Source organism: Mytilus galloprovincialis, chromosome 3, assembly GCF_965363235.1.
Source record: "Mytilus galloprovincialis chromosome 3, xbMytGall1.hap1.1, whole genome shotgun sequence".
Classification (NCBI taxonomy): Eukaryota; Metazoa; Mollusca; class Bivalvia; order Mytilida; family Mytilidae; genus Mytilus; species Mytilus galloprovincialis.
Window position 1 is genome coordinate 106180137 of NC_134840.1, and position 19657 is coordinate 106199793.

The 19657-nt window shown below is 33.1% G+C and overlaps 1 protein-coding gene across 3 annotated transcripts in view; it reads left to right on the forward strand.

Annotated features, from left to right (window-relative positions):
- LOC143069702 (2-oxoadipate dehydrogenase complex component E1-like) overlaps positions 1–19657 on the forward strand; it is a 79170-nt gene that overhangs the window by 13869 nt on the left and 45644 nt on the right. For all 3 annotated transcript variants that reach the window (XM_076244474.1, XM_076244473.1, XM_076244472.1), the window contains 8 exons: positions 422–559; positions 1250–1365; positions 2834–2909; positions 12956–13147; positions 13773–13874; positions 15660–15791; positions 16512–16632; positions 17134–17273. In XM_076244474.1, the coding sequence (XP_076100589.1) occupies positions 422–559; positions 1250–1365; positions 2834–2909; positions 12956–13147; positions 13773–13874; positions 15660–15791; positions 16512–16632; positions 17134–17273 (1017 nt within the window). The remainder of the gene's footprint in view (positions 1–421; positions 560–1249; positions 1366–2833; positions 2910–12955; positions 13148–13772; positions 13875–15659; positions 15792–16511; positions 16633–17133; positions 17274–19657) is intronic.

Below are 19657 nucleotides of genomic sequence, written 5' to 3' on the forward strand. Positions count from 1 at the left end.
ATCATCAGTGAGCAGTAGCTCTCAGTTTCACTTGTTCTTTCTTTTATGTAAGCAATGTATTTTTCACTCAGATTTTATTTGTGAATAAAATATATTCAATTTTATGTTTGAAAATTTTGTAAGTTATTTTTTTTAGAAAGTTTAACAAAGTATATCAAAATACGATTCATAAATGATTGCCAAGATAAGAAGTTGGTTAAATATATAATTATCATAGGACTGATTCTTGTTTGATGAAAAATAAGAATGTATTATATATAAACTTGCAACACCTGGGTGAGTGAGTTGAAGAGGCTAACACTGCAGATCATACCATCTTTTTCCTCCACGACTAGCATGTATATTTATATTCTACTAGAATATCCTGTTGAATAGTTTTTATTTATGTGTTCTTGAACATAAAATGAAATTTGACTTTTAGGCCAACAATCCTGTTGCAGTTGGTAAGGCACGTTCTAAACAACAAAGGTTAAAGGTCAGAGATTATAGTGAAACAGATACTTCAGGTCAAAGAGTATTATGTGTTCAAGTGCATGGTGATGCTTCATTTTCTGCCCAGGTAAGAGTTTTATAAGTTTACAATGGATGTTTAAGATATTGAAACAGTTTATTTGTTTATTAGAGTATTTATGAAATCCACAACAATAACTCACTTAAGGTGGTAGACCTTGGTTCAGGGAGATAACTCTTTAAATCAGTTATGTGTTTGTAAAAGTCACGTTTCATCAATGTACTTTAAGCATTTACCTGAAACAGATTGAAAATAATCTATGTAACCTAGAAGCTTAAAATATATTTATGAAAATGGTTGACACAAACGTACTGATGATTTTAAGAGTTATTTCCCTCAACCTAGGTCTTCCTCCTTAAACTAAATGGATAAATTGCCAGGCTTCTGCACAAATATAACATTTGGTTGTAAAATTAAAAGACTGCCTTATGATCAGAATTATGTATTGGGGAAGGATGCCACTTCTTTGTTAGGGAAGCTTTCTAAAGAGCTATCACATCGAGACTGTCTCAGTATATTGTTCTAGTTAGAAGCTTTGATACTGTGAATTCTTAATTATTAGTTAGATACCAATTTTCATCGTGTGTATAGGTTAACCACAAAATTTAATGTTCACCGAATGACAATTTCCAATAGACATGAATGCAGACTTCAGCACTACCATGAAATAAAATATCCACTAACACGCAAGTTTTTTAATGCTAATATCAATTTTATAATATGTTTATTGTTTTTAAGGGTGTGGTAGCTGAGACATTTGGTTTTGCCGAATGTCCCCATTTTAATGTTGGAGGGAGTATACATATCATTGTTAATAATCAGCTAGGATTTACCACAGAACCTAGTAGAGCAAGGTAAAATATACAAGAGAGGAAGGATGTACAGTATTGTTTTGTCAGCTTATGAAAATTGATTTGAACATCTCCGAGCTCAAGCTCAAAATATGCATATCAAACTAACATGGGTGCACATTAGTCATGCAAAGAACATTATATCTTATTCAAGCATTTACTTTGATACTAACATTTTGGTAACATTATAAAAATTATATCACAGCTGTTTTAAAATAAAGATTTTTAACAGGATTTTTTAACCGGAATTTTGTGACAAAAATGTCGGTTATTGATTTGGGGATGTATGGCGGGCGGTCGGACGGCCAGGGCGGGGGGTATCTAAATGTTGTCCGTGCATTTACTCATGAACCGTTCAACCAAAGCTTTTCAAATTTTAATATGTTGTTACAGACAGCAAAATGAAGGTCAAGTTCAATAATGATGATTTTGACTTTTACCGTTCAGGAGTAATGGTTCTTGAAAGATTGAAAAATGGAGTTTCCAGTCGTGTCCGTGCATTTACGCATGAACTCTTCAACCAAAGCTTCCCAAATTTTAATATGTTGTAACTGATGACAAAATGGAGGTTACGTTCAATAATGACGATTTTGACTTTTACCGTTCAGGAGTTATGTTTCTTGAGAGATTGAAAAATGGCTTTTCCAGTCGTGTCCGTGCATTTACTCATGAACTGTTCAACCAAAGCTTTTCAAATTTTAATATATTGTTACTGATGACAAAATGGAGGGCAAGTTCAATAATGACGATTTTGACTTTTACCGTTCAGGAGTTATGGTTCTTGAAAGATTGAAAAATGGCATTTCCAGTTGTGTCCGTGCATTTACGCATGAACTGTTCAACCAAAGCTTCCCAAATTTTAATATGTTGTTACTGATGACAAAATGGAGGTCAAAGATCAATAATGACGATTTTGACTTTTACTGTTCAGGAGTTATGGTTCTTGAAAGATTGAAAAATGGCTTTTCCAGTCGTGTCCGTGCATTTACTCATAAACCATTCAACCTAAGCTTTTTAAATTTTAATATGTTGATACTGATGACAAAATGGAGGTCAAATTTGATATTGACGATTTTCACTTTCACTGTTCATCAGTTATGGTTCTTGTGATATTGGCAGGATACAAATAAATGTTAATAAATCCGGTTTGCTGTCGTTGTGACAGCCTCTTGTCTTAAAATAAAAAAATAAAACACTTTTATTTTGATTTAAAACTAAATATTCTATAGATAGTTGTCTATTATGAAAGGCACAAGTCTGACCTCAGATTTCTTGTTTTTTTATGTTGTGAGATTGTTATTTTATAATCTTAAGCACAACTTTTATTTATATGGTTACAGCTATAACGCTGACATGGTTAATTTTATAGGCATATAGACATCAGAACACATATTTTTTAATTTAAAATGAAGTTAATAAGTTCCAAATGTCAGTATAGTCTTGCTATTAAATCACGATATTACTTTTTCAGATCTTCTTTGTACAGCAGTTGTCTGGCAAAAATAAATTCTTATCCTGTTATACATGTAAACGCTGATTATCCAGAGGTGAGATTTCTTCTTTTTTTCTGGTGTTTTACTTTTTATGCCCCACCTACGATAGTAGAGTGGCATTATGTTTTCTGGTCTGTGCGTCTGTCCGTTCGTCTGTCCCGCTTCAGGTTAAAGTTTTTGGTCTAGGTAGTTTTTGATGAAGTTGAAGTCCAATCAACCTGAAACTTAGTACACATGTTCCTTGTGATATGATCTTTCTAATTTTAATGCCAAATTAGAGTTCTGACCCCAATTTCACGGTCCACCGAACATAGAAAATGATAGTGGGAGTGGGGCATCCGTGTACTGGGAACACATTCTTGTTCTTTATTGTGTTTTCTGCTTTACCGCACTTTAATCCAATTGTATTAGAGTTTGCCTGTATTTCATATTAGAAACACATTTTATTTCAAACATTCTTTTTTCCTGTGATTCATTATTTCTAAAAGAGAGGTAAAAGATACCACTAAAGGGACATGTTGTGTAAAGTAGATAAAATGCGTTGTGTATAGATCGTGTTTATTCTAACGTCTAGCCATTGCTATATAAGTAACGTCATAAATACATAAGTCAAGTAGCAACGTTAACATGTAAATATTCGCGCTAAATTCCCGACATTCTCGGGGCCGGCAAAAGTTAAAATATAAAATTATTAATCACTTTAAATGTCAATCGAATAGATATTACTGAAAACTAAATAATTAATTGTCTAATTAAATAATTAATTGTCTTTCTAAAACAAATTCAAATAATTCACTTATTAAATTTTCACTTTTAACGAAGTCTATCACTTTTGGGTAGTCCATTTCTTGATGTTCTCTCGAGCTCGGACAGATGCCTCTCGTTTTGGTAGAACTCTTGTCAATCTCTCTGTTGAATTCGAAGTATCATCATTTTTGTCATCTAAACTGTTAATGTTTGTTCGGATTTCGAGCGGGTACAGTTTTACTATAGGACGTGAAGTACGTCCTGCACTAGTTCGTATTATAGCTACTCGTGTAAAACCATTGTTTCCGGTGATCAATTCATCAACAACGGCAATGTTCCATCGGTTTTTCGGTAATTTATCATCTTGGACTTGCAATACATCTCCAACTTGAATAGTTGGTAAATTGTTTCCTGTTTGGCGATGAAACTCTCTTAGCGTCGTTATATACTCGGATTTCCACCGGTTCCAAAAATGCTCCATTAAACTCGACTGTTTATTCAAATGTTTATGCAGTTCTTGTTTTCCACTATTCACGACAATGTACTCAATATTCGGTTGTGGATACGGCGTTAAAGTTATTCTTCTTCCTTACAGTAAGTGTGACGGAGTTAACGGCTCCTCGTCTTCAATATCCGGTGATACGTATGTCAATGGTCTATCATTAATGATGGCTTCTATTTCTGTCAGAATTGTTTGAAGTGTATCCATGGTAACGTAAGATCTGCCTAATGTTTTCCTCAAACAAGTTTTTGTAATTCCTATAAAGCGTTCCCACCATCCACCATACCAGGGCGCTCTTTTCGGTATAAATCTCCAATTTGTTCCGTATGTTGATAACGTATCGTTTAGCGATGGTGAATCGGTTAATCTCCTTTATGTTTCCGAGGCGGCTAAATATGTCGAGGCATTATCCGAAATCATGGTGTGTGGTCTAGATTTACGACTAGCAAATCTTCTAAAGGCTTGTAGAAATTATTTTTCTGATAAGTCCGGTACAACTTCCAGGTGTACGGCTCTCGTTGAAGCACAAGTAAATAGACATATAAAAACCTTGTTTTCAGTATCATGTGTATCTCGAACGTACAGCGCTCCTGTTAAGTCGACGCAGGTAATTGTAAAAGGCGGCGCTTCCAGTAATCGAACTTTTGGGAGTGGCGGCGGATCAGGTGCTGTATATGGTTTACTGTTGATTTTTCGACAAATTACGCAATTTCGCAAAATTCCTCTTACGTATTGGCGAATTCTGGATATCCAGTAAGTTTGTCGTATCTGAGTCACTGTTGATAAAACTCCTGAATGTTTCATGTACTTGTGTATATCAAGAACAACTAATTTTGTAAAAGGATGACTTCTAGGTAACAAATAAGGAAATTTCGTATTTTCACAAACAGGTGCGTTATGAATTCTCCCTCCACAGCAAATTGTGTCTTTGTTATTCAGGTACAATCTAAGTTGTCTAACTAAAACAGTAGGTTTAGTATCCTTTAATTTCAAGTATAACATTTCGTCCTTAAATGAAGTTCTTTGTCAATTTAGTATCCAACACTCTGTTGCATCCTGCAATTCCTCTCTTGAAACGTATTTTGCTTTATTTCTCTGTAATATTGGCGAACGGCAATTTCGTATAAATCGTAATAGATAAGCTGTTATTCGTAGTAATTTTGATAATGTACTATATCTAGTAATTTGCACAATTTGGTGTATTCCTTGTTTATTATCTATTGCATTGTCCGCTGTACTTGTATCTTCTGTATCTGTACTGGTTAGTAATACTGTTGTCTCATTTGGCTTCCACGACGGCCATTTTGATGTATCAGTGATCCATTCTGGTCCGTTGAACCATAGTGTATTCTTTTCAAACTGTGACACGTTGATTCCTCTAGTAAGAAGGTCAGCCGGATTATCTTTCGTTGGGCAATATCTCCATTCTTGTGTATTGGTCAATTTGCGTATTTCCGTTACTCTATTTCGTATGAACCTTTTCAATTGCTTTGAAGTTGATAACCACTGTAGAACTATCTGACTGTCTGACCAAAACGTTTTGTCTTCTATGTGTAAAACTGATTTAACATGATCGGCTAGTCGTGCTCCAATCAATGCGGCCATTAATTCCAGCTGTGGTAGTGTCAGTTGCTTAAGAGGTGCTACTCTATTCTTTGCAATAACTAAAGATGACTCATGATGGTAACATATGTAAACACTTGCTCCGTATGCAGTTGTACTAGCGTCTACAAAAACATGAAGTTGGGTTTTCTGATCTGGTAAATTTGGAAAATACGGTCTTTTCAATTCTGTATAAGTCGTTTTCTCCAAATCCTTGGCTAAATTTTTCCATGTTGTCTGTATTTCTAATGGTAGTGGCTCATCCCATCCGTACTTCTGTTCCCACAATGTCTGCATTAAAATTTCTCGTACGGATACAGGGCTAAGTAATCCTAGCGGATCGTAAATACGTGACGACTGTTTAAGAATTTCACGTTTCGTAAAATTTGGTAGTTCAATATCAAATAAGTCGACTTTTTGAAAAGTGATCGTATCTTTAACTGTATCCCATTTCAGTCCAAGTATTTTGACAAAAGTTTCTTTTTCACATACGTCATGTTGTTTGGCTAAATCTGTAAGTTTTGAGCAATTTGAACTCCATGAACGAAGGTTGAATCCAGCATCCGACATCAATGATCTGGCTTGTACAAAATACTTTGCGGCGTCATCTTCATTTTCCAAACTGGACAAAATATTATCCACGTAAAGGTCATTCTTCATCATTGCTGATACATTTGTGTTGCATGCATCCAAGTGTTTAAGCAGTGTTGCATTTAGGATGAACGGTGAACTTGTTGCACCAAACAAAATAGATTTAAAACGATATGTTGTAAGAGTACTGCTGGGATTATCTGTGTCGCTCAACCAAAAAAAGCGTGTAAAATCTCGATCTTTCTCATCTAATCCAATATGTAAGAAAGCCTTTTCAATGTCCGTGCTTATTGCGTACTTCTTGGTTCTAAATCCCATTAATATTTTTGTCAAGTCGTTCAAGTCTGGCGGAGTTGACATTAGGCAATCATTCAAACTTGCGTGATGTGGCGACTTTTTACAGCTACAGTCATACACAATACGAATTGGTGTTGTTGTTGAATCCTTTTTTACGGCATGATGTGGTATATAGTGAGTGCTTTTACCATTGTCGCTTTTATCGTTTACCTTCTCTATGAACCCTCTCTTCATTTGGTCTTCAATAATTTCTGAATATTTTCTTACTAAATGTGGTTCACGACATAGTCTTCTAATTGTGCTTTCTGTCCTTGTTTTAGCGATCATGATGTTTGAAGGTAAGTCCGGATGATCCAGTTTCCATGGCAACTTGGCAAAATAACGTTCGTTTTCAAATTTGATACAGTCCTGTTGATAAGTCTTTACAAAACTCTCCTCATCGTCCTGTTGTGGTAAACGTATTCCTAACGATTCTAGATTCCAAAATTTTTCGATCTCGCTTTCCTCTGCATGGTGTGAAGTAACATTCAAAAGAACTGATGAAGTTAATGATTTCTTTCCGTTTCTTATTCACTGGGGTAAAGCTGATGACCGTAACTGCATTCACGGTCATCCCAAGATGTCGGATGAAAAATTAGGTCAGTTTCTGTATTGTCTGTTAAAGTGTTTCTATATTATTTTCTTTACAAATCATACATTGAAACGATGTAAATTTATAAAAGAATCACTCGGAAATCACTAATTACTTCTGAGAAATGTGCATGAAACGGGAAATTCGATTTGAAAAAATCGCCAAGATGACCGTAAATCACAATCGAGATGACCGTAACAGAATCGGCGATTCATAACAAGGCTGACCGTAACTGCTTTTAAGATGACCGTAATTTGTAAATGATGACCGTAACTTTTAAAGGATGACCCTCAATTCTAAGAAATATCCTTATTTATATAACTATCTTTTTGTATCAAATGATTAATCGTGTTGGTATACACATATTAATATGAAAGTTTTATCCTATAGGTAGAAGAAAATAAGACGTGCTTCAGATGCAAAGATTACCATATGTATCTTTTTTACAGTAGAGGGTTCAATTTTTAAAATGAATTTGCCAAAAGACATGCGGTGCACAGACTTCAACTGCCCGACAAAAGATTTTTTTGTTTGTTTCTGGGATTCCTTTTAATGACATATAATAAATACACATTTTTAAAAATGCCAAAAAATTTCATGTACACCCATTGATATTATGTCGTCTTTCATTTTGTCGTGCAAATAAAATAACAGAAATATTTTGAAAATTTCTGTTATTTTATTCGAATAAACAGTGAAGGTGAGCTCCAGCAAAGTAGATCCTTAAAATAGTATTGCACGAAAAGCGTATCACAAGGCGGAACGTTGTCAATTTGTATATATACAGAAATGTTATTCATACAGTCAGGATTCTACTTCTTCAAAATTATCTCCCCATTACGCCAGTTCATGCTCACAGTCGTAGAAATGGAAGCCATTGTAGGGATGACGCTCTGCCAATTTTGCTCTTGAAAACTGATAAATTTATCCACATAGCACCATTACGATCGATCGTTATATGTCAGTTATATTTTAAAATACAAATGTATCTACTAGCTAATGAGCATTAGTTAATGATCTTGTCTGCATTGATTCAACTTAAAAATATTGTCTGTTTGGATGTCAGATGGAATTTTTGAAAATTCTTAAGCATTTAAAAAAATTCTAATTAAATATTTCGTGGAAGGGCAGACTAAACATTTTCAGTGGTTGAAGATTATAAACCCTAGTTATAACACACACATTTTCATCATCCAAATTAAAAGACTGTCGTCAAGTACTTTTAGAAAAAAATAGCTATTCGAACACACCTACTCTGTTTTTGTGATTCATTAGATAGGTATCTCAATTGACCCATATATTTCATTTTTTCGTACTGTCATTTTTTTACGTTATAAAGTCAACCTGTAGCTTTGATATATAATAATGATAGAATCTGAAGCGAGATGCTATATAAAATACTCTTGCTTTGTACGTTTTAAAGACAAAATATACACCCCTAACATGCCCTTACATAAAAAGGTGCACTCGATTTTTCTCTTTTCGATACAATCGTTACATGTTTTGGGGAATTTTTTCTTGATTCACATAATGGAAGGGCAGACACGAAAATTTCTGAACTAAAAGATTGATATGTTCTCCGTCTGTGATAAAAAAAAATCGGAGGTTATGCATTTTTTACATCCAACTTATAGATACTATATATAAAAAAGAAGATGTGGTATTATTGCCAATGAGACAGCTATCCAGAAAAGACCAAAATGACACAAACATTAACAACTATAGGTAACCGTAAGGCTTTCAACAATGAGCAAAGCCCATACCGCATAGTCAGCTATAAAAGGCCCCGATAAGAACCATGTCGTCGACTTGATATCTTATTGTTTTGCATTACTATGTAATAGATACATTGAAAACTTATGCAAATGGTGTTTTTGAAATAAGAAAATTGTCGTTTTATTTGTTTCTATTAACTTTTTAAAATTTTGTTATTATATCAAACATTACAGTTAACTTTTATCGCTTTCTCGATAAACACAGAGCTTCGATTATTTTGTTCTATTTCAAAAGTGTTTCTGCCTGCATATATCAAGACAAATTAAGATTTTAATCTGCTTCCTCTGGACCCATACACATTACGATTACCAAATATTCGTATGTATTATTAATGTTTTTAATGCTCCATTTATTGGCATTATGTTTTTCTGGTCTGTGCGTACGTTCGTCCGTTCGTCTGTTTGTTTGTCCGTTTGTCCAGCTTCAAGTTGAATAAAATTGAAACTTAGTACACATTTTCCCTATGGAATGATCTTTTTAATTCTAATGCCAAATTACAGTTTTATCCCATTTCATAGTCCACTAAACATAGAAAATGATAGTGTAGATGAGGCATCCGTGTACTAGGGACACATTCATGTTTCTTCAAATTTTCGTCGTATCGCTGTAAATTTGTGTTAAAATTTTAACGTCGATATCAATAAATATTTCATTGTTTACGAGAAATATGCAATTTACTATCATTGTTATAAATCCTAAATATGGCCAATTATATTATAGTTTAAAAAAAGAAATTTATGAAACATATTTATATCCGCTAACCGAGCCCCTATTGAGATCGACAAACTCAACAAAAAAGCTTTGAATACAATACGGATATTTCTTAGAATTGATGGTCATCCTATAAAAGTTACGGTCGTCCTATATAAATTACAGTCAGTCTTTACAAATTACGGTCATCCTTTACAAGTTACGGTCATCTTTTTACCAATCACGGTCATCCTTGTTTTATGTTACGGTCATCTTGAAAATATTTTGATTATGATTTACGGTCATCTTAACGATTTTTTCAAATCGAATTTCCCGTTCCATGCACATTTCTCGGAAGTAATTAGTGATTTGTGAGTGATTCTTTTATAAATTTACATCGTTTCAATGTATGATTTGTAAAGAAAATGATATAGAAACACTTTAACAGACAATACAGAAACTGACCTAATTTTTCATCCGACATCTTGGGATGACCGTGAATGCAGTTACGGTCATCAGCTTTACCCCAGTGTTATTACGGGTCCAGATAACAAGTAACCAATTTTTGATGCTACTGCTGTAGGACCATTCCCTCTAATCATGTGATCTTGAACTATATCCCAATAATAATCGGCTCCTATCAAGAGTGAAATTTCAAAGCTATCAGCGTTATTTGCAGGATGTGCGAGCTTTAAATCTTTCAAGTATGGCAAATTGCGTGTAAGGTATTTCGTCTGGTTTTGAAGAGGGACTGCAATATCTGGAACAATCAATGCATTAATGTTTACAATCTCACCTTTGTCAGTTTGTAGTTGAACGGTTGCTGTATCCAAATGGTGTATATTCTTTTCCTTGTCTCCAAAAGCTGACAGTTCAATTGTGTCCCTTCCGCTTGGTCTTATCTGTAATTTTTCGGCTATGCTCTGAGTGATGAATGGACGTTGGGCACCTTCGTCAAACAAAATACTAGCTTCTGTGATCTGTTTCCCATATGATATTGCAATAGCTGTTTTCAATAAAACACTTGTGTGTTGTGAGGTATACATTACTGCTGTTTCTGGTTCTTCTGTTTTTACCAAGCTTACAACGGTTGATTTCTCCTTGCTGTCCTGTCCTTTTCCATCTGTAGCTTGTTCCCCGCAAATACTGGTGTGATGTTTCTTGTTGCATTTCTTACATCGGTTACGTGATTTACACTCGGAAACACCGTGGTTTCCCAGACAGTTAAAACATTTTTTCTTTTGCTTTACGATGTTCAGTCTTTCATTCACGTCAGAAATTGTCGTGCAATCTCCCGGAAAATGTACACCAGTGCAGTAGATGCATGGACGTTTTTTGTCATTGAAACGTGGATTGTTTGTATTGAAATTTCGCTGAGTTTTATTACGAACTTCGGTCAGAAATGTTGCGGTAGTATGTAAACCTTCGCGGTCGGTAAATTGTCCCGCTTCAAGAATTCTCGCTTCTTTTCTGAGGTTGTTTAGAGTTATATGATCGCTATCATATTCACGGGCAATACTTTTTCTCGTTTCTACTGGTAGTTTACTAATAATTATAGGTACTAGTAGCGCGCCATACATTTCTTGTGTTTGACCCAAACATTCAAGACCTCTTACGTACGTTTCTAGGTGGTCTCCATACCTTCTTAGGCTGTTTAAATCATTTGACGGTGAAGGAAGTTCCATTAAAGCTTTCATGTAGGCATGAATTATCTTGTGGGGCAATCCAAAACACTCTTTGAGTAAATTGACGGCTGTAGTGTAATTGGCATTTGTCAGTGCGAAACCTTCAATAGTTTGGGCGGCATGGCCATGGAGTTGGGCCTTCAAGTAACTAAATTTCTGTATCTCGGTCAAAGTACTGTTGAAATGAATAGTTGATTCATAGGAATCCCAAAAGGTTTGCCATTGTAAAATTTCCCCATCAAAGTGCGGTAAATCTAGTTTTGGTAATCTGTGGTTTTGACTGCTATTTGATACCGAAGAAAAACCTTGGTTGTACAAGTTATTTGTAGACTGCAAGTCACGTTGGGTATTTTGCATGGAGCGGAAGTTATCAAAATTGGTTGGCTGTACATTAATTTCAGTTTCATTGCTGCGTATAACATTGGCATTGGTAAGCGATGAATTTGTGGGGTAAGATGGAGTAAAACTGTTTGCATTTGGATCTAGAGACGTTGATGCTACATTTTGAGAAATAGAATCAGAATGTGTAATTTTTCTAATTTTTCGAAGTTTGGACTCTAAATTAAACATATACTCATCAGACTCTTGAATTTCCTCTGCTACATCCTCCTCCGACGTTAAATCCAGTATCTTTTCATTCAAATCCACGATAGTCCTCTGTTTCTGTTCAATTGCATCCGAAATTAATTTCACATCGTCTTTGTCTAAGTCCGAATTATTTTCAATCTCATCGAATTTCTTGAATAACTTTGTAACTTGCCCTCTGTGTCCTCTACGTACTGCTTTTAACTTCGATTCCATTGTTTCCGACAGTCACGGCACCATAAATGTTGTGTAAAGTAGATAAAATGCATTGTGTATAGATCGTGTTTATTCTAACGTCTAGCCATTGCTATATAAGTAACGTCATAAATACATAAGTCAAGTAGCAACATTAACATGTAAATATTCGCGCTAAATTCCCGACAGGACATTACAACCCACAAGTAAAAAGACATGAGTATCTCAGGTGCTCCAGAAGTGTAAGCAGATCCTGCTCCACAAGTAAATGGAAAATGCAAAGGCTTTAATACTTGTGTAAATACACATGAAAAAGTTGGAATAAAACCTTAAGTCAATCACTAAGTTAAGGGACATTAAAACTCATAAGTCAAAAACATGGTTAATCTCAGGTGTCCCAGAAGAGTAAGCAGATCCTGCTCCACATGTTTTAATACATGTGTAAATACACATCTAAAGTTGGAACAAAACATTAAGTCTAGCACTACTTATTCATACAAAATTAAAACAAAAATAGTCTTTTTGTTTTTGATTGGGAGGTAACATCAAATTAATTAGATGTCTTTTATACATATATGCTTTTCAATTTATTAATCAGAGTTTCCAAAAAAAGATTTAAGTACTTTTGTTAATTTTAATTTTCTAGTTTGAATTTTGCACGTAAAACTTAGTTTTATTTAAATTCTTCTTTTTGGAGAGTCCAGTTTAATCTTATTTGACACCCCAAAAAATATTTGTGTATATTTTGTATGGAAAATGATCATCAGACCTTAAAGATAATACGACTTTTGTTTTGTAGGAAGTTATAAGAGCTACATCTCTAGCTATGCAGTATCAACAAACATTTGGTAAAGATGTAATAATAGATTTTATTTGTTTCCGTAAATATGGACACAACGAACTTGATGATCCAACCTTTACACAGCCCACCATGTATAATGTTATAAATCAAAGAAAAAGTATTCCAGATATGTTTTCAGAACAGGTTATAGTGAGTACAGTATTAAAGTTCATGGTTTTAGGCCTTCATTCTTAAAATGAGAGCCTTTATATTCATATTTTCATTCATAAGATTCATGATTTGTGACATATTTTTCTCAAATTCTTGGCTTTCAAGTGTGTGGGTTTTAACATTCCTGGGCCCTGGGGAAAGTCATTTCAGGATAGAACCAAAGAGGCACAATATTCAGAAAATGTAATTTCATAACATGTAAAATGAAAATAAATGAAACAGAGTCCGCAGACCTATACTTTCAAATTATTATCAAAGTTGAGTGCTATGCTGTCTGCATGTTTAGAACTATTAATGCAACAACTGTTTTAGGGATTCACATGATGACCTTAAACTTTTTTACAGCGATGAATAGAGTTATATTTCATGATTAGACAAAGTCCACATGTAAATTGAAAATGATGGTAAACTGAAGCAAGATGATTGAAAGATGCAGAATTTTATAAGTTATTGTATGAATTTTTAAGCAAGAATGAGGTTTTGTAATTTTTATGTAACATGGAGTCTACTGTCAATAGTAACATGACAAAATTGATGATCCCTAAACTACTTTTTTACAAATTTCTGCATGCTTTGGCCAATTTTCTGCCTCTTATTTTTCCAGACTGATGGTATATGCAATAAAGAAGTTTTAGATAAAGAAGTTGCTGAGTGGAATAAAGAATTATCTAATAATTTAGATATGGTGGAAAAACATGTGCCAAAGGTTTGTTACACTTATACACACTTATACACAAACATAAATGTGTGCCAAAGGTTGGTTACACTGATACACTAAGATAAATGTGTGCCTAAGGTTTGTTATACAGTCGATTCCACTTAATTGCATACTGCTTAATAGCATAATTCGGTTAATTGCATACTTTTCTCCTGCACAAAACCATTTCCCATTCATCTAATGTTAAATTGTACGGTTATATGCATAGCCCCACAAGTGGCATTTCGGTTAATTGCATAGAAAATAATCGCAGCTAGATATGCTTAGTTAAAACTGACAAGATGTTTTGACCGGAAACAGCAATTTGGTAAGTATATTTTTTTTGAATGCATCATTATTTTTTATGTTATTTCACATTTACTTCTGTGTTCTTTAAATAAAGTTTAAAAACAGTTTCTTTCGTGTTTATATGATTATAAAAAAGGCCTCGATGTGTACACAGGTAAAGTTTCCCATATTCTATTTTAAGCCTCGAGGGCATTAAAATGTCAATCAGCTGATTGTTGTAAAAACACAACCATTCTATGATCTTCTATCTCAAAAGGTGTTAATTATTGATTTCATTTCAAAAATTGTTCATAGATTACATTTTGGGTGTATTTTTAAAACAATAACGCTTTGCTAATTGTCGATCATTATCCAATGTGCAATCTCGTAATTTGGCTAGGGGGGATCTACATTTATGTTAAATATTACAGGGCATTTATATATGGTTGAAGAATTTCATACATCAATCTTTCATTTTTAATATTTTTTTAAAAGAACATTAACTTAAAATTATTATATTTTCTCACTTTCAACACTCGTGTCCAGCAAATAACCCGTGCAGGGCCCCATTACATGTGCTTTGCATATACGAAACTAACGAGGTTAAAGTAACAGTGTTACATCACTGTGCAATCGGTAAATACTGCATATTAAAGGCAGTTCATTACACATTTATTGTATCAAATGATTATAAACTGTGTAGCATTGTTCAACAGTTTGTTTTAATCAAAGCGTAAAAAAAAACCAATATAATTTGTACATCCGGGTCATAGAAACAAATCTATTTTTAGAACAATTTTATTTTCGTATCTCCGGTAAAGGAAAAGTCGGTACATAAACAAACTAAAACTAAATGTGTTTATAAACTTTATTGAAAAAATAAAAAATGAAATAAAATGCATGACACTAGACAAATAACTTTTATTAGAATAAATAATCATTCAATATGTTGTAAGAGGATTATGGACGTTCATCTTTCTTCAGGATTTCCTTTTACTGATGTGCACTATCGATGTTATTTGACTCCGTATTTTGGCATTTCGGATATAAGCATACTCCGCTTTATTGCATAATTTCGTCTGACAAATAGGCTATGCAAATAACCGGAATGAACTGTACTGATACACACTAATACACACAGATAAAAATGTCTTTTATACAAAATTAAACATGTACATTTAATTTAAAAACAAAATTAAACATACTGGGTGAATGAATTGATATTGCTATTTTTGAATGTTGGCATTGCACAAGGTCGTGGATTTCTTAAAAGGCTTATGATGTATTTACATTAAATCTGTTGGATGTGCAAAAATTGACACTTTAGTCTTTTTAATCTCTGAAATTTCTTGTTCAAATATAACCAAAACTGAATATTAACATAATTTAGGTATCTGATAAAAAAAAAAATTGAATGACCCAGCCTGCCAACCAACATTGAATAAGATATATTAAGTAATTTCAAAACCATGGGCTTTTGGTGTTAATCATTAAAATCTTTTTCAGGCATTCCATCTGCAATCAGACTGGTCAATTTGTCAGCAGGCTGGAGATGTTGTAACAACATGGGATACTGGTGTCACATTGGATACTTTGAAATTTGTTGGAGCTAAATCTGTTTCTGTCCCTTCAGATATGGTAGGTTACTGATCTTAGCGTCACTGATGAGTCTTATTTAGACAAAACGTGCGTCTGGTGTATTAAATTATAATCTTTGTACCTTTGATAACTATTTACTGGATACTGGAATCTTAATGTATACATTTAAATTTGAAAGCAGTATAATTTCATTAATTATATGCTCTCTTCATTTAACTTATGCATTATGTGTTTTTATGATTGATATTCCTTGATTTTTTTTATGCCCCACCGACTATAGTAGAGGGGCATTATGTTTTTCTGGTCTGTACGTCCGTCTGTTTGTCTGTCTGTTCCTTTGTCCGTTCGTCCCACTTCAGGTTAAAGTTTTTGGTCAAGGTAGTTTTGCATGAAGATGAAGTCCAATCAACTTGAAACTTATTATATATGTTCCCTATGATATGATCTTTCTAATTTTAATGCCAAATTAGAGTTTTTACCCCAAATTTATGGTCCACTTAACATAACAATGATATTGAGAGTGGGGCATCTGTGTACTATGGACACATTCTTGTTAATTATTATTTTGCTTATATTTCCTAAAAGAAGTTGCAAATTTAATTATTTCACTACAAATAAACTCATCAAGGATTAAAATTATAATAAGTACAATTGAACAATCATGACAATGTTTAAATTCTGATTCCTAAATACCTAGAAACTAGAAATTCTAAATTTGATTTGAATACTTTTCACAGCAATTTAAACTATGATTTGTAGAATGTACATCCTACTATACAGAAGACCCATCTAGACAGACGATTACAGAAAATACAAGATGGTGGAGACTTAGACTGGGCTACAGCTGAAGCTCTTGCTATTGGTTCTTTGTTGTATCAAGGTATGGTGTACACTTAAAAATGAATGACCAGCAATTGGTTTTTCGCGCACCTGGCTAACAGGGCCAATTAAGTGAGCTCTTGGTGTCCCTAGTCATCCGTTAAATTCTACAAAAATCTTCTTCTCTGAAACTACTATGCCATTTCGAAAAAAACTTGTAAAATTTTTGCTGGATTATTTGTGTTGTTCGGACACATCTAGTTTCTTTCAAAATGTGCATTTTCCCTGAGTTCATGATTCCTTGGAGAAGTAGTCACTGATTTAGCAAAATGCGAACTTGTTTTTAAATGTTAAAGAATATTGAGTCCACATGGAAAAGTAAAATCACAAAAATACTCTGAGGAAACAATCTCGGGATTTAGTGGACAAAATGGAGGGCTAAGAATATTTAGTCATTGTCATGGTAACTGAGGTTTCAATTTATTTTCAAATATATTTAATGTAGGGCAAGAGATTATTAGTCATCAACATGGTAACTAAATTTATTTTTGTTTCCATACAGGTTTTAATGTAAGGATAAGTGGCCAGGATGTAGGTCGAGGAACATTCAGTCATCGTCATGGTATGATAGTCGACCAGAAGACTGATAGTGTTTATATACCATTGAACCATGTCACTGATAATCAAACAGGATTTCTTGAGGTTGGTGAAAAACCATTGCAAAAAATCAAATAAAGATTTCTCGAGAAAGGGATAAGTTTAACAAATTTAAATTTCTTGAAGCTGATATATATTCAAAATTGAATTATTGTTTTACAAGCATCCTTTGTTGTGGAAGGCATGGTATGTATTCAGTTAAAACCAGATTTTCAGAGAATAAAGTTTGTGGATATTAAAATAAAATCATTGAAATGATTTAAGAAACAATAAGTTAACCCTAAATTCTTCTTTTGGTATAATGATAAATGCACACTATTGTGATGAGCTGTTCTGCAACATGTGAAAAAAAAAAATAACTAAAAAAAATTAACTTGAAATAAAGCTTTGCCAGCAATAATAAGATAATAAACTCAAATGATATTTTAAAATAATCTTTTAGAACTTATCTCTTTTTTACAAAAGAATAAACAACAATAAGATACTATTCAAAAGATTGAAATCTGTCTCCTTAGAGTCTGCTTTAAAATGAAATATTCCTTCCTAGCTTAAAAAAGTAAAATTTACAATTTTCCATTACAATTTAACCCAGAAATATTGAGTTTGTAAGAAAAAATCACCATTCTGACAATAAAATACCAATTTAAAAAGTAAAATCACAAAAAATACTGAACTTAGAGGAAAATCAATTCGGAAAGTCCATAATCACATGGCAAAATCAAACAACAAAACGCACCAAAAACGAATGGACAAGAACTGTCATATTCCTGACTTCAGGTACAGACATTTTCAAATGTAGAAAATGGTGGATTAAACCTGGTTCTATAGCGCTAACACTCTCACTTTAATGACAGTCTCATCAATTTACGACATATTTACATTGATACGTTAAATAAACAGACACAATAAATATAATAGTCAAAATATGGGTACATCAGTCATCATCATATAACAATTTTAAAAGGAACAATCTAACAAAACACAAAAACATCTACTATCTACGAACACATTCATTGATTTGAGTGTCTTACGTCAGAAAATTCTATATGTCACATAAATTTGTTGTTCAATGTGCATACAAACAATTATAAAATTTTAAGTGGTCGAAGATTTTAGCAGAACTGTCCAACTAGCTTAAAATTAGGCCAATGTTGTAATGTTGGCAAAATTGGAAAATTGTTTGATTGTGTGCTTTCTGCCAAACTTAATATTTGAATTCTCAAATACATTACACAAAATAAATTAAAAAAACTGTAGTAAGACTTAACTCAGTAAAACTTGGTATGAATAAATTTTGAGACCGCTGACAAAGATTTATGACAATAGGATATATATTATAGACAATATGTTAAATTCTATATTCAACTTTGCATGTTAAATTTTTACATTAAAAGTAACAGATTTTAACACTAACATTTGGGTTTTTAAAGAGTAAAATATTGCAATACATTATTTTTTTAATGCGTTACTATTTAATATATCATGTATTAAAAGCAATAGAATACTTCTCAAATGAGTATAAAATGGTCTTGGCCAATTGCAAGTAAGACTGAAAATAATTTAGGGTCAATTCAGGCTGCAGCACATATATATTTTTGAAAATGCGTACTGAAACTGAAACTATAGGAAATAAAAGTTTGTTTCTTTTTTATCTTTTCTATACTTAGGTTACCTGATACAAGAAATCTAAATACAAAAAGGTTCTTGCTTATACAATTTTTTTGGCAGACAGTATGGTCTGATACAAAGATTTTTCTTTTTTTAGTGAATTTTTTTTTATGTAATTTTAGTCTCAATAGGCATATATTTGAAACATTTGCTGTCCCGTACAGAAGAATAAAAAAGATATTACGTGAAATGAAACAGATACAAAAGACATTGTAAAGTGCTTTTTATTCAAATTTAGTGAAATCTTTATTATGATCTTCAACTTTTATGTCCCAAACTCCTCACATTTAAATTGCTCCAAACAGGGCATTAGACGAGGACCATTCATATAACACATTTTGTCTGAGATAATCTACCTTCTGTAGATTCAGAGTTCATAAAGGAATACTGTAAATTCAGAAAACATTGCATACATTTATTATTTCCATTTTGTCATTTTAGACTAAGAGCCCAGTAGTCAGCACTTCAGTTTTAACATGATTTATCATTAATATGGTCATATTTATAAATTAACTGTTTACAAAACTTTTGAATTTTTGAAATACTTAGGCTTTTCTACCTCAGGAATAGATAACCTTCGCTGTATTTGGCAAAAGTTTTAGGAACTTTGGTCCTCAATGCTTTTCAAATTTGTACTTTATTTTGCCTTTTTAACTTTTTTTTAATTCGAGCGTCACTGATGAGTCTTTTATAGACCAAACTCACGTCTGGCATAGATACAAAATTTAATCGTGGTATCTATGATGAGTTTATTATGCAAT